This window comes from Raphanus sativus, chromosome 4 (assembly GCF_000801105.2).
Source record: "Raphanus sativus cultivar WK10039 chromosome 4, ASM80110v3, whole genome shotgun sequence".
Lineage (NCBI taxonomy): Eukaryota > Viridiplantae > Streptophyta > Magnoliopsida > Brassicales > Brassicaceae > Raphanus > Raphanus sativus.
Genome location: NC_079514.1, coordinates 18,597,016 through 18,620,890, shown reverse-complemented (window position 1 = coordinate 18,620,890; position 23,875 = coordinate 18,597,016). Strand labels below are relative to the sequence as shown.

Here is a 23,875-nt window from a genome sequence, read left to right as displayed (position 1 = left end):
TTTCTGACACAATACGGTCAAATGCAAAACTAACCCGTTTATCCTAGAAGATTTACAGGGAAGTCCTCACTGGTATTTTCGAGTTTTTTTGTTAACAAAGGAAAGTGGAAGACTTCCATAGAATTCATCTCCAAAAACACATATAAAAGTTAATTGCAAAACTAACCTCTACATTGAGCAGAAAACTTTCGTGTAAGTATTCTACTGCTAGAAGTCTTACACGGAAATCGTCTGACGAACAAATATGGAAAAAAACTGATTTCATAGTTTCAATGAGTGAAATAACTTGTTTAACATAAAAAAGAAGTTCTCTCTCAAAGCAGCCGCTTCTCGTGTTGAAACCCTAATCTGGTGGCCGCCGCCTCTCGCGGTCACCGGATCTAGTTTCCAAAGTCGTTTTCCTGTCTTGTCTCCGTTCATATCCCTTTTCCTCCTCCGCGAGTTGTCTCTTCTACCCGGTGTACTGCAGAGCAGTGTGAAGAACCTCTGTTTTTTTAGATCCATTGAAACTTTGGTAGATCTTTGTGGTGAAAGGGTGTTTGTGGGTGGTGTATAGGTTTGCACCTTCCTCTGGTCTCCGTTTGCGACTCTGATCGAGGTAAAGTCTCAAGCTTTGATGGTTCCCCTGTGTTGTAGTGGCTGTATCTTCAGCCTGTTTCGAGTGGTGTTGCAGACAGTTTGAAAGGAGTTGAATCCAGTTATCTTCTCTGGGAGTTTTAGAGTGTGGCTTAGTTGGTCCTTGATTTAGCAACGGGTTAGCATTAATGTGGTGGTGTGTGATGAGCAGGTGAAGATTCTGTCTTTGTGATGAAGTTGGTCGCAGGTTTCCTTTTCATCTCTCTGTTTGGAATGGTCTTACTTCTGATCTTTTATTAAGTGTTGTTCCTGGTATGTTTTTGCTCTCTGTTTGCCCTCGGTGGCTTCATTTGGTGAAGCAATATAATGAGGCTGAGATGCAAAAGCTTTCAGATGATGGTGCGTTTGAGTGAGACCTTCCTTCTATGATGTTTCTTCATGGTTTCTGCCTTGGTTCAAGCGTAGTGGTTCGTTGGTTTTATCGTGAACAGGAGGTTCAGATGAGATCGTTGTGGTTTGGTGTTGTCATCGTGAACTTGTGGTTCAGATGAGGACTTGGCTCTTCACGAAGAAGTCTTCTACGTTATGTGCTCTCTTGTTTAGTTCATTGCAAGTCTTCCGGCTAGTCATTGTCTTTTTAAGTTTTACTCTTGTATTTTTGGAGGTTTGGTTCTGGGTTCGTGTAAGGAATGTTAGGATTTGGTCGATGGTTCTTTGTTGATATGTAGCCCGTGTGTTTTGGGTTCTTGGTCCCCCTAGTGGGTTTAGTTTCCGGGGAAGTGTATGTGTTCCGCCGGCTCTAGTGTTTCAAGCTTGTATCCTTTAATGTTATCAATGAAAATTCAGATGGGGAAAAAAAGAAATAACTTGTTTAACACACATAAGTCTTCTCCAAACACCCAAAATCTCAAATAAAATTGAGTAACCAAGAATCGTAAATTTCAATGGCTCTATGAAACATAAAAATTTTAGAATAAAAAATTTGGGTATTTTTGAATGAATATGGAGAGAAAGTGAAAAAAATGTTGTTTTTAGTTCATAAGAATTAAGAAAGAAAGAGTGTAAATCTATTTGAGGTGCATTAAGAGCTTTAAATTGGTTGTTCATGGTGGTTGGTGTATTGATGGCAATGACAATCTTGTAAATACTCGAAGATGATGAGGTTAACAGAGTAAAAAGACAATTTTTTAAAAAATGACAGTTTCGTGAATAATCTAACCTTGTGATTGCAAATGAAATTTCCAAAAAAAATCATAGGTTAGTTTTGTGTTTAACTTTGAGTTTTGAGTCAATTTTGCAAATAGCTCAAGTATAATTTTCCTTATAAAAATTTATATTTTGTAAGATTATTCTAATATGGTAATCATTATTAACTTCTCTATCATCGTTAATATAAATTTTCATATATAAATATTTATTTGTTGTGAAACTATTAAAATATATTAATAACTAATAGCTCATATATCAATACTAAATTAATAGATATATATATATATATATATATATATATATATATATATATATATATAGTTACAAAATATAAATTTGTACATCAACTTATATATCATATTCAGTATAAATATATACACAAAACGAAAAATAATTGTAAGTGTGCATCAACAAATACATAATTAAAACAACAGTAATCAAATACTTTTATAGGTAAATGATTGAAATTTTATTTAAATTTATCTGTTCATTGGACTAATTAAATTTTTATTTTTTCACTTTCGTATTTCAACTAAGAAAACCAAAATTTATTATAATTTATATATAGAGATACAATTATCATTAAATATAGTATAATATAGGTAAAATTTTTATTTTAATAAAATTTAATTTAAAAAAATAACTAAAAATCAAAATGCAATCTATACTATTATTTCCGAAATGATTTTTCGCATTTGAGTTCTCATGTTAAAAGTTATAGTTATTAATACGTTTATACCCTTAATGAATAATATATATATAGTCAAAAAAAGAATTTAAAATTTATTTAGTTATATAAGTGATTGAAATAAATAATAATAAAAATTATCCAAAATCTAAAAATATATCATAACCAAAAAACAATTACTATATATATTGTGTTGTTATCTGAAAAATATTTTTAATAAAAAGTTGAAAATTAGAAAATACAAGGCACATAGTTAAATATTAATCAAGTAAAATTTTTAATTTTATATGACTAAAAATAAAATACTGAGTGATTTATAATATTTAATTATTAATGATAAATATAGTGCAAAAAGAAAACTTTAAAACTATTTATAATATGCATGAATTTTGAAATGAAAACATAAACAATAAATTATCATTATAATTTTATAATTATTTATGCATGTATTAATAAATAATTATAAAGTATTTTTATTTCTATGTACGGACAGAAAATTTAGTAATTAACTTAAATCAAAAGAAATAAGAATATAAAAATTGATAATGATTTTTTTCAAACCGTTGAAGATAAAATATAAAAATAGTTATATCTAAGTATAAATTATTATTTTTATAAAATATTATGTTTTAATTTTTTATTTTTATGCATGAAAACTTGTATTTTTCGATATATGGCATACATAGCTAGCTGTTTAATAATTTACGTTTTATTAGTCGAAAAAGGACATTTCCAAGCAAACGACAGTGTTTAGCCATCGATAGCGTTAGACTTAAACGTCCCCGTTTTGAATGATCGAGAGTCCAAAATCGGAGCGTCTAAATAGCCGTTAGGAGACGAGGCAGAAGAAGAAAGATAAACTGGCCGTTAAGAGAGAGAGTCTGGTCCACATTCGAAAGGCTTTTCACCGTTCCTATTCAAATAACAAACCTTCTTCGCCGGTCATATGGATACGACGAAGGAGGAACAAACCGCCTGTTCCTTGACGACTACGATGATAGATGAGACTTATGAGTTCACGGCGCCACGATGGTACGATTTCGAAAACGAAGAGATGAAACTCGATAAACAACGATCGGAGCTCTGGTTCGAATCAGCCACAAGTTACGCGTCTTCTCGTACGATTTTCACATTCATTCATTTGAATTATGTTCAAGGATTCGTTCAAGCTGCTCTCAGTCGGTAAAATAGGAGCTTAGGGTTTCGTTGTTTCTATATTTGAGCAGCAAGGCAAGAGTAAGTGAAATGAGAATCAATTATAAATTTCTAGGTTTTAAATGTTGAACCGTAGTCCTGGAATCTTGATTGATCTCAAATCCTTGATAAACGACATCGTTTTAGTTTGCAGCTTCGATTCCCAGTATCAAAGCCAGGAGCTCATCATGTAAGGTTGAGAGAATGTGCAACTTCAGCCAAGTAGAAGAAGAGTCAACACAGTTGAAAGTAAAAAATAGTTTCGGTTTCGTGACTAAGAAGAAGAGTAGATAGTTGCTTTGCTTGAATTAACTCAAAAGTATTGCATTCTCTCTCTGTGTTAGGCTAAAGGATCATCTGATGAACAAGTAGCTGCAGATAACAAGGAGAACATTCCTCCATCACAAGCTGAGGTATCTATAACGACCAACACTAAGACGCATCTAAATTCTACAAAGAATCGGCATGTGCTGATGCCCATAAAACAGCCACAAGCCAGAGGCACTAATCAGAAAACCATAAAGAGGTAGCTTTCATTTGGCTTTCACGCTCTTGAATCTTGATTGGTAGATGTTTTTGTGTTCCTCATTGCTGCAACTTCCAATCTGGTTCAGGAAAATCAAGCCATCAAAAGGCAAAAGCTTGATGGTGGTAAATCCAGACAGGTCAGTTAACTTAAAACTACACTACTTGTTTATCTATCTCACTGCTATGTGTTTAACTGACTGTTTGATTTCACTAAATTCTCAATCCAAGAGCCATAACTTTGCCTCATAAGACGAAAAAAGGTCTTGTTAACTCGAGCTTCAACTTATGTCCTCCAGTCACTAAAAAAACAAGGACAGAGAACAGAAAGGTGCATTGTGTTCCAGTGATGATGTGATCAAAACCTGGAGAAGTTGTTTTTAACTCTTGCCTATTCGTTTTTAAAGTTTATGTCCCGGAGCAAATTACTCCATTTGTATCAACTGCTGAATTAGTGAACAAGTTCCAACCTAGGCCGATGACACTGACAAGGCTGAATGAACCAGAGTTTGCAACATCTCAGCCAACTCGTCCTGTGAGACTTAAAAGAACTTCAGAGCTTGAGGAAGAGATGCTGGCAAAAATGCCTAAGTTTAAAGCACGACCTTTGAATAAGAAGGTAATACTGCTCGGCTTTCACTCTCAATGTCTCTCTTCAGTAATTATTAAGTTGATGCAGTTTAAACAACGGAGCTGCACAGAAACGATAGAGCCTGAAAAAAATGCACTTCTTCTCTATGTGACACAGATTCTAGAAGCTCCAGCTTATCCCGCACCACAAAGAAGCATACCGCATCCTCCAGAGTTTAAGGTGAACTACGCTGATGAGACCATTTAATCTGGTGAAGATTCAAACATTTTCTGACTGAGATGTGGCTTGATTCTTACTGTTGCAGGAGTTCCATCTCGAAACAATGGCACGGGCTAGACAGGATGCAGAGACATCTTCATTAGTCTCGACGGAAATGTCTAAGGTTATAGGACTTCTGTCTTTCCTATTGTCTCATTCAAAAGATACTTAAAGAGTTCTGACTAACCGTGACATCTCTTGATTCTTCATCCACAGCATAATGATTGGAAAAGGCCTCATACTAATGAACCAAAGAGCCCTCTGCTTCAAACAATGCTGAGAGCTCGTCCTATTAAAGCAAAAACTTCTACTGAAATTGAACAGGAGGAGCTCAAGAAGGTGCCAAAATTCAGGGCAAGACCTTTGAATAAAAAGGTAACATATTCAAGTGGTATTTTAATTTCTTCATCCGTCTTTCTCTCTAATTATCATCTCTCAACCATCCCAGATATTCGAAAGTAAAGGAGAGATGGGAATATTTGCAACACTAGAAAACACGTAACCATACCTCAAGAGTTCTATTTCCTGACAGATGAAAGGATTTCACAGCCTAACTCTGTTATAGATCTATTCGACAAGGTACTTTGAATGCTGCATCTTTGAAATTGCAGTGTCTTAACATAAACATCTACTTGGCAGCTCTCTTTGAACTCTGAATCTTGCCGTGAACGGCCTCTTCAAAGGAACACTACACCAAACCCCTTCCTTCTGTGGACTGAGGTACGTACAGAAACCCTTTCTTTACTTTCATCAGAAGTAGCTACAACAAGGAACTTTTCTGAAAGATGTTTGATATAATTAAATCCAGGAACGAGGTGCTGTAAAAGAGAAGAAGTTTGTGAGACAAGTCATAGATAAGCCAGATAAGAGTGTGAAAAGGCCAGAACTTCCAGAGCAACCCCTTATCCCTACACAACTGACTATCCCGTGGTATGCATCCAAAGTTTCTTCTTTCACTTTTAGTAGTCAGTTTTAAACGCGGACAAGTCTGTGACAAATTGTTTCAGTTCCCACCAAAACCAGAGCCTAAGCAATGCACAAAAGTAGAACCGTTCAAGTTAGAGAGTGTAGCTAGACGCGAACAGGAAATGCTGAAAGAAATGGAAGAGAGGATGAGAACTGAGAGGGAAGAAGCTCAAAGAAGAGTGTTCAGAGCACAGCTAGTGATAGCAGAGTAAGCAACTGGTCGTTCTATGGCTGTTAAATTCATTTCAGCTTTTCAAAGAACTTGCACTGACTTTGTTTGAATGAATGCTCACCACCTCAGAGATCCAATTCATGTTCCGGAGAAAGTACGAAAGCCTCTCACAGCAATTCAAGAGTTCAATCTCCATGTGAACCATCGGGCTGTCGAAAGGGCAGACTTTGACCATAAAGTAAGCTTGTTATATATATATAAGTAAAGTAAAAAGCAAGCCTTGTTGAAATACCGCGAATTAGTATTGTCTTTGGTACTAGATCAAAGAGAAGGAGATGATGTACAAAAGATACCGCGAAGAGACTGAAGCCGCAAAAATGGTATAATAAACTTACTGCCAAATGTATCCAACATGTTTAATATGTTGTGAGCTGAAACTTTGCCAGGTAGAGGAAGAGAGAGCTCTAAAACAACTGAGAATGACAATGGTTCCTCAAGCCAGACCAGTGCCAAATTTCAACAACCCGTTTTTACCTCAGAAGTAAGTAATCCAAATCAGAAGTTGATTTCCTTTTCTCTTTTCTTGCCTTTTATTAGTCAAAACTAAAAAACTCTATACCAATTAAAACACAGGTCAAACAAGGAGACGACGACAAAACCAAAGTCTCCGAAGCTTAGAGTGATCAGTAGAATCGAGAGGATAACAATGATGGCTTCTTCTTCTACTTACATGAGATAGCGTATTGATTTAAAAGTAAAAAAGATTAAGCATCAGCAGAAAACTACTGTTCAAGAACGCTTGAACCACAACAATCTTTCTGTGTTTCCAACTGATATATATGTATAGTAAAAAGAAAAAAGCTCTCCCTTAAAAAGAACTAGCTCCGTAAATACTAAACATTTGTCTACAAGAAGTAAGCAAAAAAGAGACACAAATGTAAAAAACTCCATAGAGTTCTTCTTCTAACTTCTTAAATCAAAAAACAACTGGGATGTATAATCCTTGATCCGTCTTTATATACGTTGTTGTTTTGCAGTACGTGCTTCAGACTCCAAGTTTCTTCACTCGGTTTGCTTCTGCCTGTAAGCTATGGTCTGTAAGGAACAAACCAAATAAGGAAATAGTTGAACCATACTTAGAATAAGAATAATGAATCAGATTATATCGAAACAGATTATTGTTTTATCAAAGACGTTACCAAATGCTGTTCATGGCTTGAACTGAAATCGGTTTTGAGCCTTGACAATGTTTCATCGTCTTCCAGACTTTGCAGCTCACCTTTGGATGCTGAAGCTGAAGCCACTACAGGAAGAGTCTCAATTGCCTTATTTTCTCCTCTTGTTACCAACAGTTCAACCTCTTCAGTCTTCAAATGCGTCTGAAGTGCCACAAACTGTTCAAAAACATACACACAAGTATTTTAGCGGTTATGTGATTGGGAGTCACCTTTAAAAAAAAAGATATTTAGCATCTAAATATGTTACAAAACTTTCTATATATGAAGTGAAACCTAAAGACTAGTTACTTTCTACAGTTAGAAGGCGGATGATGTTAAGAGAGCGAGGAGTACTCACTTCACGGAGCTGTTTCACAAGCAAGGTGGCTCTGCAACGAAGATATGGCTGTGGTATATCTGGTACACATTTGGCATCTAGTGAGACAAGCTTGAGATGAATATCCACCTACAGAGAGATAAAAGAGAATAAAATTTAATCAAAATCCAAAGATAAATCAAGGAAGAAGGCGAATCTCATCTCTTTCTTTTCTTTGTTACCTCAACATTGTTTCCACATACGTTGCTGCGTAGATATTCCACAAGTTTATTCACACGAGCATTCCTCAAACTCTTACTACTACTACTACTACCACCTCCCTGTGTATTATTCTCATGCCTTGGGTTACTCCTTGTAGCACTTCTCCCCCAAGCCAGCATCTCCGGATTCCACACAAGCCCGGGGGATATCCCTTTGTCTCGATACACTTCTGTGTCGTTATCTCCGCAGTTACCACCGTTGTTGTTGTTGTTGATTGCACCTGAAGAAGAAGGGTGCGGTGTCGAACGACTTGCAGATCGTTTCCTACGTTTTCTAAGCCGGACTTCTGCACCACGCTCATCTGAAGACGAATCTCCTCCTCCGTTGTTGTTGATGTTATCTTCGTTATTATTATCATCCTCGTCAACTGCGTTTCTGCAGTTCCTTCTCCTCCTACGCTGTGATCTCATTAGAACTGCAGCCTCTTTACCAAAAGATTTTCTTTTCACAAGAGCCTCTGATTGTCTTTGTGATATTTCAGCTATAGATGCTTGAATCTACACACACAAAATAAAAAAGAGTTGAGAAAGGGTAAATAACAACATTCTCAACATTGCCATTCTGTATCCGACCTGCTTGTTACGAGCCTTGTCATCTTCGTGAAAAGCGAATTCCTGAAGAAGAAATGGAAAAAAAGCATTTAATAGCAAGAATCTCTCAGAGTAATAATATTAATAAAGTTGAATATTTTTTACCTCTTGCTCATAGCTGTCGATATTAGTGAACAAAGCAGCAATAAGAGCATCAAACTTTGGGTCGTCTCTAAGAGAACGACGGCTTGCACAATGTTTCCTGCAAGCAGGACATTCGTTGTTCCTGCAATAGCAATAAACTCAGAACATGTAACCTTGAAAGTGGCATCATAGATACTAAAACAAGAAAAGAAGGCATATATACCCTAATCTCATTGACTTATCAATACATTCCCGGCAGAAGCGGTGCAGGCATTCCATCACAGTCCTTGTTTTCTTTATAATTCCTGGAAAAGAAAAAAGAGAGACTCCTATCAGCATATGCAAACTGTACTAGTGGAGCTTAAGTTAAACATATTCTCTGCAACAACAACAACAACATTGGAGCTTCATTATAAGTACCTAAGCAAATAGGACACTGGACGTCTTTACGGATTTCCCCTAGATCAATTTCCATAAACCTGCATTTAAAAGTTGAGAGACACATAATTAAACAAAAACAAAAGATGAAAAATCTGTCAAAACTGGAACTTGACACTGACATAAAATCAGAAGAACTTTTTGAGAGAAAAAAAACATGAAAGTTAAGTTGAAGGGTTATCATGGCAACACAATGAATGCTAAAAACCAAGTATGTTGTTCAGCCATAAGATACTAAGATAGTTTTAAGGACTTTGGAGACAGTAGATTACAGCATGCAATGAATCATCGGATTACTAACTCAGACAGAGACATTTCCACATTTACTGGTGTGAGACAAACCCATCAAAATAGAAACTGTTATAAAGCAAGAAACTTAATGAAAGAAGAGAACCCATTACGGAGAAAAGAGAGAGAGAGAAGAAGATGAATCGTACTCTGATTTGTCTCCTGATGGACTTTTCTCCTTAGAATCTGACAAAAGAAAAAAAACAGAGAAGCGAAAGTCGATCACATGAAACAAACACTCTCTCACGTATACACACATACACAAGATAACAAGAAGCGTGAGTTACGTTTCCAAAAGTATAAGTCTTTACCTTCTTCTTCTTCTTCTTCTTCCTCCTCTTCTGCATCTTCATCACCATCTTCCTTATCTTCTTCTTCTTCTTCTTCTTCTTCTTCTACTTCCTCATCCTCCTCCGCTTCGTCGCGTTTCACTTCTTCTTCGTCTTTCTTGTCAACCACCGTCTCCTCCTCCTGTAGATCCTCTGGTTCGTTCTCTTCAGCTTCCGGGTCAAATCGGTGGAGTTGTTGTTGTTGTTGGTCTCTATCATCATCCCCTTGCTCATCCGTAATCTCAGCCGCCGAGAAGCTCTTCTTCACAGACATTGTAGGGAGACTGTGATCTTCCACGACCCAATACCACAACCTCTCTCTCTCTACGTATCGCTCTCTCTCTTTTGCTGCGTTTGTGTTTCTTTGGTTCGGTGCCGATATAGAAGAAAGCAAAAGGAGAATGAAATCAGACGATGCAAAATAAAGAAAAAAAAGTTGGAAGAGTGATTTAACCCTCTTTTCGTTAATTTCCTTTTATTTTATGTGATTAATTATTTCTCGTAATATTGTCACCTCAAAACCATTCAATCGAATTTCTTTTTCTTTTTTCTGCATAATGCCATTTTTCACATGCAATTTCACTGTATAATATAAAGTTTTATATTTCTGCCTCTGACTCGATTCGTTGGCAGAAAATTAAATAACTGTCTTTTCCATTTCTCGACTAACGGGGGTGCCGCCGGGTGATCCAAATCAAACATTAAGGGTTAGTTTTCGTTTTAACATGTAACTAGATTCTCCGGATATATTTTTTGTGTTAATTTTTGTGAGATATTTAATTTTTATATTTTTTGTTATTTTTTGTAATCATATTTGTGTTTAATATCTTAATATAACTTTTTGTAACTATATTAAATATTTAAAATTACATAACTATACACATCATATATATTTTAAAAATTATTTCTAAAGTTTGTAACATATTATATTTTTTAATAGTTACCTAACATAATTAGTCAAAAATATTCGTATCCAAAAAATATTTCGGAATCGACCCGAAAATCAAAATCTTATAGTCTATTATATCCGACATATACACTCTAGCGATTTTTAAAATGTTATATCCGAAAACCAATATCAAATCCAATCCGCATCGAAAACCGAACAATTTTTTTGAAAAATGTTTAATTTTTTAATATATTTTGTTAAATATGTATATGTAAATATGTTAATATAGTCTTCACAAACTTTAAATAAAATAACATTTAGTAAATATTTTTGATCGAATACCCTATTTAAAACCCGTAAACTAAACCCGTAAAATATACTTTTATGAATAATATTTCCATAATAATATCAACTGATCATGTTCCTAATTTAATAGAACACATGGAATAAATAATTTAATTTTCTTATAAAACAGCTATTTATATTTATTATTTATCTTAATTGATTCATGAACTTTTATTGTATCTGGTCTAAATTTTAATCCGTTTTGAAAGCTATATATTATTAAATTATATATTTGCTATGATTTTTACTCATGGGCTGTTGGTAGTTATTTATCATGATAATAACAAATATTTATAATTATATATTATAAAGCTAATGATGACAAAAATATTATCAAGCTAATAAATAATATTTATTTTTGTTTAAAACTAACAAAATTTATTAAAAGTGGGTTTGTATCTGAGTTGTATAGTTATTTCTATTAATGATTTGTATGTGGAAATTATCATCAAAGGAATATCTCATGAAGTCTATATAATCACTTAATCACATATGAGTTTCATACCAATGAATAATATTATACCTCTCAACTTTTAATAGTATGATAATGTAGACTTTTTTTTTTGTAAAATGGCTTTCAATGATAATGTAGAAACAACAAACAAGCCGAAGAGTTGAAGAGAAAGCTGTCGGGAAAAACCTATAACTAGTTAAACCTCGACTGAGTGTGCCAATTAAAGACAATAGATGTGAGAACAGATGAATGGTGAATCTTGACGCTTCTTGAGAAACTATAAGATCGGTTGATCTTGGACTGAATCCATTGTACCAAAGGGTAGATTTAGCAAATTTCACAATATGGGTAGACTTGATAAAATAACAAAGTATAAGGTGTATGGAGGTATTGAAGGTTATAAGCCATTTAAGATCTTTGATTTTCAATGCAATTAATGGAAACAAAAAATTCTCTTATTGCACTTGTTCCACCTAAGATTGCCTAGGTCTACCCATGTTGCACCGGCTATAAGGTTAAGAAGACGATTGACTTTGATTTCAGTAATTGTTTTCTTGAAAGATGATGACCACATTAGATTTGATAGAATCTTTTATGAAATGAGATAAAATAAAATTTCAAAAATTTCCAAAAATCAATTCTTTAAAATGAAATAAATTTTCATATAAATTAATATAAACTCTTAAACTCATTACAAAGAATATTTGACATATATAACACTTTTGGAAACTTAATATTACTAAATCTAAATATTATATTATTATATATGTATTTAAAATAATTAAATAAGAGTAATACAAATACATATATGTAAATAATAAGTATATAATGATCATACTTTCATTGTGAACAAATACAAAGCAAAATTTGAAATTGCGCATATGGATTAATCTTTTATGTCATTCAAATAAAAAATCGATAAAATTATAATAAAATTATTTATAACAGTATATTATCACTCAATATGCATTAAACAATCTATATATTTTCTAAGGAAAATATGATTAATATAAGCAAATTTATAAATACAAAACATATCTGATTATTGGTTATTTCAAAGGTATAACTGTATAAAATTTTAAATAGGAAAAATAATAGAACATACTTTGAATACAATTTTACATAAAATGTATATAAACCATTTGTATTTCGGCATGCATTTGAAGCCCTTTCCAAATAGTGTTGTTTACTTAAAAACAAATATAAGTGGGGGTTATTGGTTCTAGTATTTTAATGGATTTAGATTTTTTTTTTTGGATTTTGAAATTTTTGATAAATTCATTGATTTTAAAATCAAACAATTAGATTTCAGAATCAATAACATAGATTTCAAAATCAAAATAATTATATTGTTATAAATCAGTCAAATGGATTTGTAATAAGTTTATAGCAAAATAAAGTATAAAAAACTTACAACACATGTTTTATCATATGTTATTATGATAGTATAAAATCTGCCCACATAATTGTTGCTAGTGTCGTTCTCACTTGATTGGTATGCTTTCTTTATTGATTTTGAGAGACAAGATTTTTTCACCATTTGTGTCTTGTGTAGGTTTTTTTTATTGATGTATAACAGATATTATATATTATGATGGATACATACGATAGAAAATGGAGAATTATTAATTAGAAAATTGTAGAAACTGGAAAATTTTTAAAATAGAAAATGTTCAAAAGTAAACAGGAGTTCGTGCTTACACATACACACTAGTATTGTGAGATGGTTGGTTAAGGTGTACATAATTAGCTAGGTTAGAGATGGTTGTTAAATTTTGTACGTACACAATATATTATAGAGATGGTGAAACTTTGGTGATTGTCTCATAGTGCTTGCTTAGAATTTTAGGGTAAAGGTGTTCAATACGTATGTGAAACTTGGGGGCAGAGAGATGTCGAGGTAACCAGTAATACAAATCTATCAAAATAACCAAGTTCAACTCAATATTTGTTTCTTTGTATTTTTAACTTAAAATCCCTAATAAATCCACCCAAATCTAATTTTAAATCAAATCCTTAAGTAAATCATTATTATTGAATAACACATGATTTTAAAATCTGTTTTTAAATCAATGAATCAATAACAGTGAATTTGATTATAGATTTCAAAATTATAGAACCAATAACAGCAAATTTGATTATAGATTTCAAAATCATATAACCAATAACACAAGATTTGATTTGTATTTTTAAATCCATTAAAATATACAAACCAATAACACCCCTAGATCATTTAGAACGGGGCATGATTTAGGCCCATCAAGGGGCGGGTCTGGACAATCAATTCATTGTCCATGAAATAGCGGGTTTTGCGGGTCCAACCCAAGAGGGTTGCGGGTGGCTGGATCATAACCCGTCACGGGTTAGCGGGCTGACCGCAGAGATGAATTGATTTCTTCATTTTCTTTCACTCGGTGCCTGCAAGAATTGGAATTGGAATCACCATCCGTGATTTTTGATCTGAGCTCATGCATGTGATTGTTTTAGCTTCAAATCGTCAATGGAGAGAGAGAGAGAGAGAGAGAGAGGTCGCTCCCACAAGCCTTTGACAGAGACTTCTTCTTGCTTTCTGATTCAAACCAGGTTGTGAAATCTTTGGTTTCATAAGTGTTTAGTTACATTGAAACATGTATTTATGTTCCTAGTTCACGGAGCTGTGTTTCCATAGTTTTCTCAGTTTTGAGAAATATCTTTTACAGTATATTGTTTTTGGTTTTGCTTACACAGGGAAAAGAATTGGCAGGAATACATAATTGTTGAAGGTGGAAGATGGTAAGATTCTCTTTTTAATCCTATAAGCACATGACATCTTTGTGTTAAGAGTTTTATGTACATGAGTACTGTTAGCTACTCTGACCTATACTGCAACTTTTTTAAGCTTTGGGATACTGTAACCTTTTTTATGTGAGAATTCATGAGTTTATTAGAATTAAGTATTCTACATAGTTTGCCTATTCCATGCTTCGTGGGGCTTAATGGTTCGTGATGCTTAACTTCATCTGTTTATGCTTATATTATAAACAGATGCTTATGCTTTCAACATAGAAAGCAGCTAACCGAAACTTTCACTAATTGCATTGTCACTATTAGAAATCAACTTAAACAATACTTGTGTGTAAGTTCGAAAACGTATGTTCCATTATAGTTTGTTGTGTATTTCTCGAGTCTTAGAAGAAGAAAATATAAATTAAAGTGTTCCATTATGTTTGTGCAGGTAACCCGCGGGTCGACCCTCAAACAAGGTGAACTTAGCAGGGCGGGCTTGGACAAGAGGATTCAGGCCGCAACCCGCTGCGGGACTGTCCAGGTGGACGCGGGTCAACCCGTCTGACAATGAAGTAAATTTGCATTGGGTCCAGAAAAGGCCCAAAGGAGAAGGAGGGGGCTCGTTTAGATTAGGGGTGGATGGTTTGTTTATAAATATAAACCTAAGGGGACGTGCTCATCCTCCTACTCTACGATACACTCTTTAGCGGCACTCGGAATCAGTCAGGTACGTCGTGAATCCTCATTTGATTCGCCTCCTTGCTCTCTGTTTGTTTTATTCTATGGAAAATGCAGATTGGCTTTTAGCTTTGCTTAGTATCTCCACTTGTTAGCATCTGTTGGCTCATTTTATTCAATTACTATTTGCAGGAAACCCTTTGATTTGCTTGCTATGGCTCGTCGTGGTGAATCCGGCTGCCCTCCTCCTCGCAACTTTGCTAAAGTATATCTCTAAGCTCCCTCATATGCTTGTTTTTCTTTCTTTTTTTATTAATATTAATAATAATAATAATAGTCTGAAATGTAATCATGATCAGGACACATGTACCATCGAGTTTGACGGTGCTTCAAAAGGAAACCCTGGAAGAGCTGGTGCAGGAGCCGTTCTCCGTGCTCCAGATAATACTGTGATCTTCTCTTGTCGCGAGGGTTTAGGCTCTGCCACAAACAACGTTGCTGAGTATCGAGCTCTCAATCTTGGCCTCGAGTGTGCTCTTAACAACGGCTTTAAAAATGTTCACGTCCAGGGTGATTCACAGCTTGTCTGTAAGCAGGTCCAGTTACTTCCACTCTTTTCTTTTCTTTTCTTATGTGTGTTCCAGTACTCGGTTATCTGACTAATTGGCAGCAGGTTCAAGGTGCCTGGGCAACCAAAAACCCGAACATGACTCAGCTTTGTGGACAAGCACATGAGCTTATGAGTCAGTTTGACTCATGTGATATTCAACACGTTCCCAGGGTAACCAACCCCCTTTTCTTTAGCCTCTGATCCATTCAAAGTGAAGATTGGCAATTCATTGTTAGCTCTCTTGTTTATAGGAATTCAATTCAGCGGCTGACGCTCAAGCTAGCCTTGCTACCAATCTGGCAGGTGAGTTAATTAGTCTGTGATTTTGTTTGTTTAAAAGGATATATATGGATTCCAGTTTCTTTTTCTTATTATAGTAACCGAGGTTTTGTGTTTTCTTTTCATGTGGAATTCGATGCGTATCTAGAGGGTGAAACTCATGAAGAGAGTGGAGGCGGCTATGGAAGAAGGGGATACTAATATCCAAGTGGAGTAATATGCATTTTATGTTTTCTTGTTTTTTGGGATCATCATGTCTTTCTTTTAGCATGTGCTATGTGTTAACATAAACATGAACACGATGATCTTTTGTCTCTTTTGATTTATCCCACGGCATGTTGACTTCCCAAGAACATTTCTATGTCGTCTACTACTTATTCTATTCAATAAGTTGTCTATATAATACTGTTTTCTTAATCGTTCTTCAAAATTTTAATCTTTCCTTATAGTCGTAGACTGCACATGTAAGGGTTTATTTAGTTATGTTAGTATTGACCTTATATTATACTACCAAGATGATATTTATCAAAAATTTGGAAATATATTTTTTATACATTGCAAATGTTTTTAGATGTTTTGGTTACTTTCATTATATTTACACTGATTTACTTTTTTGGCCTAAAATGTACTTTGGATTTATTATACAAAATAGCAAATATAATATTTTGTTAATATTACTATTTGGATTTTGATTTTCTATTTTACTATAAAAGTTATATTTTAAGTAAGTTGACAAATGTTAATACTTATTTTAGTTAATCTACAGATAATACCAAATCAAATAAAAATCTTTTTTGTCAACAAATAAAAATCTTAACTTACCGACATAACTATTTTGAAACTGAATGACAAATAATTATCTTCAGCAGTCGGTATTAATACATAAACGTCAGATTCTCTAATTCTTGTTAAAGTCCTCTGAGAAAAAATATTTTAAGCAAATACTCTAAAGAGAAGAAAAAAATGAAGCAATTGTTTGTTCTATTTATTGTATTACTAATGTTGCAGCTGAGTTTTTATCGCCGTCAGAAGCACTTTTGGTTTCAGAGTCACCTTTAATATTACCGTCAGATGCACTTGTGGTTTCAGAATCACCTTTAATGTCACCGGCAGATGCACCTGTGGTTTCAGAATCACCTTTGGTATCACCATCAGACGCACATGTGTTGTCAGAGTCACCTATTGTATCACCGTTAGGCGCACTTGTGTTATCTCCTTCATCTGAACCATCAAACAATGATTGTTCTACTGTAATTTACAGTATGTTCGATTGTCTTTCCTTCTTGACAGTCGGATCAACGGATCTTAGTCCAACTAAATCGTGCTGTGATGGTGTTAAAATAGTTCTTAAATATAATCTTAATTGTCTTTGTATTGCACTGGAGAGCAGCCGTGACATGGGATTTGAGTTAATTAATAAAAAAGCCTTTGCCATGCCTTCTATCTGCAACATTCCCATTAATCCTCATTGTGGTATTATTCTTTGTTTCTTATAGCCCTTTAATTATTTGTCTGTTTAAATTTTCCTAACTTTTTTTTTTTGCAGATGTTGCATCAAGTCCGACTGCATCAATCTCAACAACACCAGCAGCAACTACGAGTTAGTTTTCATATTTTATCATATGAATTAAGTTTCTTTTTTTCAACAGCATCTTGCACTTGGTTATTTTAATCAATATAAAAAGAAAGAGCGTGGGACAAGATGAAAAACACGATCTCTCACATATATTTACATTAACTTTTGTATCTTTAATTTTTATTTACAGTTTAGCTATAATTTTTATATTGTATGCTTTATATTCCAGTTTCTCCATCGGAGCCACCTACAAATCTATCACCACCTGTGGTTATGACCCCATCACCGCCAACGGTTACAACTTCGTCACCACCAGCGGTTAGTACTCCGTCACCACTAACGTTTACGACTCCATCACCACCAACGTTTACAACTACATCACCGTCAGTTAATCCTTCACTACCTGCGGTTATTTCATCACCGGTTAGGACTGCTTCACCACCGACGATTACTCAGTCATCACCTGCAATAATTTCTCCGTCACCATCTAAATCAGGAGCCACGAACTTGTCCATATCCAAACTATTCCTTGTGATCGTCACAATTTCTACCTGTGCTTATGTTGTTCCTTTCAATTTAGTTTAGTTGAAATTCTTTTTCTGTTATTATTTAATGGATTGTTGAGAAATAAGTTATTGTTAAGTATTTTATATCTTTTTTCAAGAAATTTAGTTGGTTTTCTTAATTACTCATTTTTTTTATTTCTCCTTATACAAGAGGCATCATCGTATTTATCTTTTCTGAGTACTTTTTTTTTCTTGTCTATCCAATCTGTTTTGATTTTAGATCCATTGAAATCAACTTGTTTTTCTTCTTGAAATCAACTTCACTTAAACCACCGTTTGCGACTTTTCTGTGAAACCGAATAACGTTGGATGTGCACAACATAGTATAATAATTACAATTTTCATAAATCTACAAGAAATCAACCTCTTTTAAAAAGAAAATGAGTCGTATAAGATTTTGATACCAAAATCACTGCTTTTGTGATGTAGCATAATTCTGTTAGTGATTTTATTATACTGAATTATTATATAATATCTAGTTTCCGCAAATTTCAACACATTCCATCTAAACCTGTTGAAGATTTATTGACAAATTTTGCATTTATATTATTATAACTAGTTATATATATAATACTAATTTTAGTCTTTGTTGGAAATATTAACATTTTGAAAAGATAAATTATAATGATGAATTATCATATTAATTATTATATTCTTAAATATTTATGTTGAATTTCAAAATTATTATAGATATTAAGTTAATATATATATCAAATATATATATATATATATATAATTATTTTACTTTTGTTAGTTTACCTTATTTGATACTGATTTTTGTTTTTTTATGAAATAAACAGTTTTTAGAAATATCGACATTTTTAAAAATAGTTATGTAAAATAATAAATTGTCATGATAAGATTGATTGTTTTAATTTCTTTTTGGATGTTTTCAATGACTTATAAACTAATTACTTTTTCTAGGATTTTTATAGTCTTAGAGCATCCCCATTGGGAGCTCTAATAACAAGGTCACACGCATACCGAAAAAAAAAGCAATATATTAATCTTATTTTTTTGAACGTTGATTCAGTGAGATGAACCTGTACTTAACTGTTCTGCGGACCCCATGACACGTGGCGGCCCGCGATAGGTTCGAATATTACTATTTTTTTAAAAAGTCAAATGGAAAAAAATTAAAATAATATAAAAGGACATTGGGAATCGGGATATGAGAGGTTTGTCAATGGAGATGCTCAGCATCAGCATTGGTGAACCCCCTTTTGGGTTTCATCTTTTAATTTTTAATTATTAAATTTTTTCATTTTTCTTTTTGATTTAAAAAAATAAAAAAATAGACCAATCGTGGACCGCCACAACACGTGGAGCCCACGCTACAGTGATGAACTTTAGGAGAGAGGAGTTCACTGGGAAGAGTTTCGCGGGAGAGAGGTTCATCAGATCTTTTTATTTTAATATTTTTCTTTCTTGGGAAATGTGTGATCCCCTCTCATGATTCTTCAATGGAGATGCCCTTAGATTGTTAGAACTAGGGATCTCGCTGTCAGCTTCTAATTCGTTGTAACGCTCTTAGGCAAATTTAGAATAAGATCTCTTTGCTCTCTTTTTGAATTCTTATATTTTTTTACTTGATGTTCTTGATTGCTTGACTTATGGTTTAGCAGATATCTGAGACCTCTGAGGAATTAGAGCTTTCTTAACTTACCTTATTTTACGGAAATCGTTAGTATCAATTTCGATTTCCACAGTTTAGCGATAGAAGGAAAGAAAGGGAAAAGTACGGATCAATCTAACTCTCAGCCACCAACGCTCAATCAAACATGGTAGCAGACGACCAACAAACTCGTGTCGATGAGGACATCCACGACAATGTTACCAGCACTCCAACAGCGAATGTATCTGTGGTCAATGCCGAGCGTTCCGAGAGATGTTCACCGCCTTCCAAAATAAGTCAAAAGAACAAAAAAAGTTCATAGGTTTTTTCGCTAAACATGTCAAAACCTTAACAGCGAGAAACAAAGCCGCTTAATGTATGTTTTACAAAAAGAGAATCAATTAGTTTCAATCTTTTCACTAGCAGATTCATAATACATGTACAACATCTCACAACAAACTATTACAACTTCATATTTAATGTTAACTATTTTTTCATACTATCATTAAGAGAAACATTACATATAGTGATAAATATTTTTTTTCTTTAAACTCACTCATTGATGCAATCTTAAAAATGATTTCAAAAACATATTTGACATTTTCTTTATTCATCATATCTCTAAATATTAGATGCATCAACTTCTTAACAAATAAACTGATGTCAAAAATAATTATGTGGTTAAGCTCTTCTCAAAAAAGAAGTATTTCTTTAGTTTGATTGTTTCATATTCTTTCAAAAAGTAATTTATGAGGTAAATAATTCTCTCAAATAACCATGGTATTGTAAATTCTTTTCACATATTTTTTAGTAAGTACATGTCGTTTTGATGTTCGTATATAGTCATCATACTCAATTTTAATGTACAAAACTTCCATTTGAGCCATTTGTAAAAAAATTCAAAAATTGCAATAGTAAATAATTATTGTTTTGACTGAAAACTACATTATCCTTGTCCATTTACATGATTATGTCTCATTTTTATGCAACACTGATTTTAGAAGCTAACATTTTATTTTGTTTAAACGATTTTATATGAAGAATGTGATGAAAGCTGTTGATGTTCTTAGATTCTTCTTCATCCTTTTATTTTGTTTTCAATTCAAAATTTTCCTGTTTTCTTTTTCGAATTTTTTAAGATTTTTTTTTTTGAAGTATCAAATTTGCAAAAGATGAGAAGTTAAATGATGATATTAATCAGAAAATATCTTAGGATTCTGAGACATTTTATGTGTATGAGAATGATACATTATTCTGATTCTCCAATTGATCATCTTCCAAATTTATATAATCTATCTTCTGATAACTTCATTTGGTGCCAAAAAAAAAATCTATATAACTTCATATTTTTATGAGATGATAACTGAAACCTAACCTATCTTGATAACTTCATATTTTTATCAGATGATAAGTCCATTTGTACACACATCTCTATAATATATAAAATGTACATGTGAATATAATAATGTACAGAAGGATCAAACTCTATGATGAGTTTGTACAAATGTTTTATGTAATCACAGAGCTGAGCTTTTCTGTTGTATAAATCTCTATTACAAACTTTTCAAAATCTAGGAAGGAACCAGACCGAAAGCTCATCGGTCTCTTTTTGAAATAACAAGACTCGAACTGGTTCTCTGGTTTTGTCCTTTCGAGACACATGATTCAGTTTCTTGATTGTTTTGCCCTCTGTCTGGTGAATTCCTGGAGCTGCCGGTCATGCTCTTCCAGCATTTGATCCATTTTACTTGGTTGAGCCAGCAATGGACCCGACATGTACATTTTGTTGTCCTCAGAATCATACTGTTGTGTAAACAAAACATAGAGCAGAATGTAAAATAAAAGAGAGATCCTTGTCTGCAAAAAAGTAAAGGAAAACAAGAAATCACTGAGATTAACTTACCCAAGATGGGTCATTTGGGATTTTGATTTGCCTCTTACTAGTATCCATTGTGTCAGTTCTGTTGAATGCTCTCAAATTCTTCTTTTGCTGATCCATGATTCGCTGATCTGAGGCAATTGTGTCTACACGTGAACCGCATTGTGCTCTGCTTGAAGGTATTCTAGCGGCTGCATTCCTGTTTTTCATCATGGGACCTGAGTAGGAGACTCTTCCACTTGTGGCATTGTTGCCGGTCATGTCCTTTGTGATCTGCATTTGTCTTGTTGAATGATCCGGAACACATCTTCTTAGATAAGGATTCTGTATTGGGCCAACAAGTTTTTTTTTGTTTTTTTTTGGTTTTAAGTTAATATTCTAATGGAACACCAAACCATAGAAGATCAAGCCTCTTTGTTACCTCCATAGCCGCTGTGAGTGATGGGTTAGCTTTCACCGGCGGGATAAGTTTCCTTTCGTGTGATCTTCTAGTCTGAGAGTCTTGCTTCTCCTGTGCTGGTCTTTGTTGCCTCTTAGCTTCATCTCGGAGTTTAGCATCAATCTCTTTGCTTGGAGGATATTTTGGTAGAGAAGATGGATCACAAGCAAACGGCTCTGTCCTGAAGTACTGCCCACAATGTCATCACCAAATCACACAAAAAGTAAAGATAGTATTATCAAAAAAAAAAAGAAGTAAAACCAAGCACCTCACTCTCAAGAGCTACAGCTGCAGAGCCTCTGTGATCAGGATCTATGGAGAGTAAACCATCCAAAAGAGAAAGAACATTGGTAGGCAAATGCTTAAACATCTCTGATACACGTCGTCCGTAAGGAAGGGAAGGTCTAAACGCAGCTGAAGGTGGTAGCTTCAGTTTCCTCCAGTAATCTTCTGTTGGTGAACCACACAGCTTAAATATTTTATGCAGTTGCTCCACCTAGAAAAACATTATATTATAACAACAATATAATATTATGTAAAAATAAAAATGATTATCAAACATTTATATTATAAAATAATATGATATGCTCTATATAAATATTACAAAACATAAAAAATATACATGAGTTTTTTTTATAAAACCAGCAATTTATAAATTTATATTGAGAACAAGTTAAATCAAACACCTAAGCGGAAGCGCGTCAAGTTCCAGTTATTATTATAACAACAGCTCACATGAAGATAGATTTAAGATTGTGTACGTACCTCAGTTTTCCCTGGGAGGATCGGTTTCCCGGTATATAACTCGCCTAAGATGCATCCTGCGCTCCACAAATCAACACCAACACCGTAGTGACAAGCTCCAAGAAGAAGCTCTGGTGGTCGATACCAAAGAGTGACAACACGGCTAGTCAATGGAGCATTGTTCTGCGGGTCGAAGAACGTTACTAAACCGAAATCAGCAATCTTCAAGATTCCATTACTATCAATCAGTATATTTGATCCCTTTATATCACGATGCAGAACACCACGGCTGTGACAATGATGAAGCCCACTTAGAAGCTGTTTCATGTAACATTTGACCTGAGGCTGGGAGAAGTTGATACCGGGAATGGAAGCAAGTCCGAGGAGATCATGATCCATGTATTCGAAAACCAAGTAAAGAGAAGAGGAAACAGAGGCAGTGATCAAGCCTAGTATTTTAAGTACATTAGGATGATCAAGCTTTCTCATAACAATGATCTCTCTAGCCATAAACTTAACGCTTTCTAAATCGGTAAGATCGAACCGGACTCTTTTAAGGGCAACGATCTTGTTGTTGTTGAGAAGATCACGAGCCTTGTATACACTGCTATACGTACCTTGACCAATCTGCATCCACGAAGAAACAAAGAGTGTGTATGTTCATCTAATATCTGAAAAAAAGAAAAAAAAACAGAGAAACAAGCTTTACTTTGTCAAGTTTCTCAAAGGAACTAGCACGTCGTGGAGTCCAACCCAGGAGTGCTTCGCCAGCCACTGAGACTAGCCAAGCAGGCCACACTGATGCTGCTTCCTCCTTTGAAACAGAACTAGGCTCTCTCTTTAACTCCTCCTCATGTGGAGTAGAATCTTCTTCTTCTTCTTCTTCGTCCGTATCACCAATCTCTGGAATCTCTGGAGAAAGGCTAGTTGAACTGAGCTTTTCGGGTTCGACCAACCCAACTTTGCTCTGGCTTGAATCATCAGGCTTCTGTGATGATTCTCTTGGTTGTGGAAGATGGTGGTTTCTCTTTGGAGACTTCTTCTTAGAAATTATGCAACCCATGAGACTTGAGAGGTTCTCGAATCACAACTTTAATTCCCCGGCAACACCCAAAATCTCATCACCATCGGCTCAACACACCTTACATCGAATCACAACTAGAATGCTCAGAATGGTAGACTATGTCTCCTTAGACCATATGAAAGGTTTTGCCTCCTTGCAAAAAATAATCAATACACTAGACTATTTTTCCTCGAATCATGTGGTAGGATATTCCTCAGATTTTATTAATGTTCTTTAACTTTTGCATT

The 23,875-nt window shown here is 34.2% G+C and overlaps 6 protein-coding genes and 1 long non-coding RNA gene across 12 annotated transcripts; 5 read left to right on the top strand and 2 right to left on the bottom strand.

Moving 5' to 3' along the window:
* The first annotated feature begins 304 nt into the window (after positions 1-304).
* On the top strand, positions 305-1,350 carry LOC130510736 (uncharacterized). The gene is made up of 2 exons (XR_008944476.1): positions 305-598; positions 674-1,350. It is a non-coding gene; the product is annotated as an uncharacterized LOC130510736 (long non-coding RNA).
* A 1,959-nt stretch (positions 1,351-3,309) lies between these two features.
* On the top strand, positions 3,310-4,666 carry LOC108848291 (protein TPX2-like). The gene is made up of 5 exons (XM_057008945.1): positions 3,310-3,709; positions 3,815-3,916; positions 4,012-4,193; positions 4,282-4,332; positions 4,424-4,666. The coding sequence occupies exons 2-5, from the start codon at positions 3,872-3,874 to the stop codon at positions 4,548-4,550; spliced, it is 405 nt and encodes a 134-aa protein (XP_056864925.1). The 5' UTR covers positions 3,310-3,709; positions 3,815-3,871; the 3' UTR covers positions 4,551-4,666.
* On the top strand, positions 4,554-6,955 carry LOC108850488 (protein TPX2; the record flags this gene model as incomplete). Its single annotated transcript, XM_057008021.1, is given in 14 exon segments — positions 4,554-4,811; positions 4,941-5,003; positions 5,089-5,166; positions 5,259-5,417; positions 5,491-5,518; positions 5,521-5,621; positions 5,682-5,762; positions 5,851-5,916; positions 5,919-5,972; positions 6,050-6,216; positions 6,310-6,418; positions 6,501-6,560; positions 6,627-6,721; positions 6,814-6,955. Coding segments are annotated over 14 exon segments (1,425 nt in total), but the record flags the coding sequence as incomplete, so codon positions are not given.
* Positions 6,956-7,027: 72 nt separating this feature from the next.
* On the bottom strand, positions 7,028-23,448 carry LOC108848290 (putative E3 ubiquitin-protein ligase RING1a). 4 transcript variants are annotated; one of them, XM_057008941.1, is made up of 10 exons: positions 23,434-23,448; positions 9,545-9,583; positions 9,090-9,148; positions 8,893-8,974; positions 8,691-8,811; positions 8,568-8,609; positions 7,956-8,492; positions 7,756-7,863; positions 7,380-7,574; positions 7,028-7,261 (listed from the first exon to the last, which is right to left on the bottom strand). In XM_057008941.1, exons 3-10 carry the CDS (start codon positions 9,142-9,144, stop codon positions 7,226-7,228), a joined length of 1,176 nt encoding a protein of 391 aa, XP_056864921.1. In that variant the 5' UTR covers positions 9,145-9,148; positions 9,545-9,583; positions 23,434-23,448; the 3' UTR covers positions 7,028-7,225. The 4 variants fall into 4 exon arrangements, with proteins under 4 accessions (XP_056864921.1, XP_018477114.2, XP_018477115.2 ...); XM_018621612.2 differs by lacking the exon at positions 23,434-23,448 and adding an exon at positions 9,707-10,157 and having other exon boundaries at positions 9,545-9,581; XM_018621613.2 differs by lacking the exon at positions 23,434-23,448 and adding an exon at positions 9,707-10,156 and having other exon boundaries at positions 7,028-7,275; positions 9,545-9,581.
* Positions 13,828-16,162, top strand: LOC108850487 (uncharacterized). 3 transcript variants are annotated; one of them, XM_057008944.1, is made up of 8 exons: positions 13,869-13,995; positions 14,140-14,184; positions 14,627-14,905; positions 15,049-15,121; positions 15,216-15,452; positions 15,530-15,637; positions 15,718-15,769; positions 15,894-16,162. In XM_057008944.1, the coding sequence occupies exons 4-8, from the start codon at positions 15,071-15,073 to the stop codon at positions 15,944-15,946; spliced, it is 501 nt and encodes a 166-aa protein (XP_056864924.1). In that variant the 5' UTR covers positions 13,869-13,995; positions 14,140-14,184; positions 14,627-14,905; positions 15,049-15,070; the 3' UTR covers positions 15,947-16,162. The 3 variants fall into 3 exon arrangements, 2 of the variants coding, with proteins under 2 accessions (XP_056864923.1, XP_056864924.1); XR_008945135.1 differs by having other exon boundaries at positions 13,828-14,184; positions 15,049-15,083; XM_057008943.1 differs by having other exon boundaries at positions 13,851-14,184.
* Positions 16,633-18,001, top strand: LOC130511642 (non-specific lipid transfer protein GPI-anchored 23-like). Its single transcript, XM_057008942.1, has 3 exons — positions 16,633-17,218; positions 17,292-17,345; positions 17,551-18,001. Exons 1-3 carry the CDS (start codon positions 16,846-16,848, stop codon positions 17,904-17,906), a joined length of 783 nt encoding a protein of 260 aa, XP_056864922.1. The 5' UTR covers positions 16,633-16,845; the 3' UTR covers positions 17,907-18,001.
* Positions 21,168-23,627, bottom strand: LOC108852515 (probable serine/threonine-protein kinase At1g54610). Its single transcript, XM_018626021.1, has 6 exons — positions 23,274-23,627; positions 22,586-23,191; positions 22,089-22,316; positions 21,803-22,009; positions 21,406-21,705; positions 21,168-21,305 (listed from the first exon to the last, which is right to left on the bottom strand). Exons 1-6 carry the CDS (start codon positions 23,625-23,627, stop codon positions 21,168-21,170), a joined length of 1,833 nt encoding a protein of 610 aa, XP_018481523.1.
* Between the last annotated feature and the right edge of the window lie 248 nt (positions 23,628-23,875).

Bases quoted from the DNA above. Each gene is read 5' to 3' on its own strand.
- LOC108852515 (XM_018626021.1), bottom strand. From the start codon at position 23,627: ATGGGTTGCATAATTTCTAAGAAGAAGTCTCCAAAGAGAAACCACCAT. The intron at 22,317-22,585 runs GTACGTACACAA...ATGTTTTTCTAG, and splicing joins TCCTCCCAGGGAAAACTGAG to GTGGAGCAACTGCATAAAAT. The intron at 21,706-21,802 runs GTAACAAAGAGG...GGCCCAATACAG, and splicing joins CACTCACAGCGGCTATGGAG to AATCCTTATCTAAGAAGATG.
- LOC108850487 (XM_057008943.1), top strand. From the start codon at position 15,071: ATGGCTCGTCGTGGTGAATCCGGCTGCCCTCCTCCTCGCAACTTTGCT. The intron at 15,122-15,215 runs GTATATCTCTAA...AATCATGATCAG, and splicing joins CTCCTCGCAACTTTGCTAAA to GACACATGTACCATCGAGTT. The intron at 15,638-15,717 runs GTAACCAACCCC...TCTTGTTTATAG, and splicing joins ATATTCAACACGTTCCCAGG to GAATTCAATTCAGCGGCTGA.
- LOC108848291 (XM_057008945.1), top strand. From the start codon at position 3,872: ATGTGCAACTTCAGCCAAGTAGAAGAAGAGTCAACACAGTTGAAA. The intron at 4,194-4,281 runs GTAGCTTTCATT...AATCTGGTTCAG, and splicing joins AATCAGAAAACCATAAAGAG to GAAAATCAAGCCATCAAAAG. The intron at 4,333-4,423 runs GTCAGTTAACTT...TCTCAATCCAAG, and splicing joins ATGGTGGTAAATCCAGACAG to AGCCATAACTTTGCCTCATA.
- LOC130511642 (XM_057008942.1), top strand. From the start codon at position 16,846: ATGTCACCGGCAGATGCACCTGTGGTTTCAGAATCACCTTTGGTATCA. The intron at 17,219-17,291 runs GTATTATTCTTT...TTTTTTTTGCAG, and splicing joins TCCCATTAATCCTCATTGTG to ATGTTGCATCAAGTCCGACT. The intron at 17,346-17,550 runs GTTAGTTTTCAT...TTTATATTCCAG, and splicing joins AACACCAGCAGCAACTACGA to TTTCTCCATCGGAGCCACCT.
- LOC108848290 (XM_018621612.2), bottom strand. From the start codon at position 9,998: ATGTCTGTGAAGAAGAGCTTCTCGGCGGCTGAGATTACGGATGAGCAA. The intron at 8,610-8,690 runs GTAAAAAATATT...TTTCTTCTTCAG, and splicing joins TCGACAGCTATGAGCAAGAG to GAATTCGCTTTTCACGAAGA. The intron at 7,864-7,955 runs GTAACAAAGAAA...ATCTCTCTGTAG, and splicing joins TATGTGGAAACAATGTTGAG to GTGGATATTCATCTCAAGCT.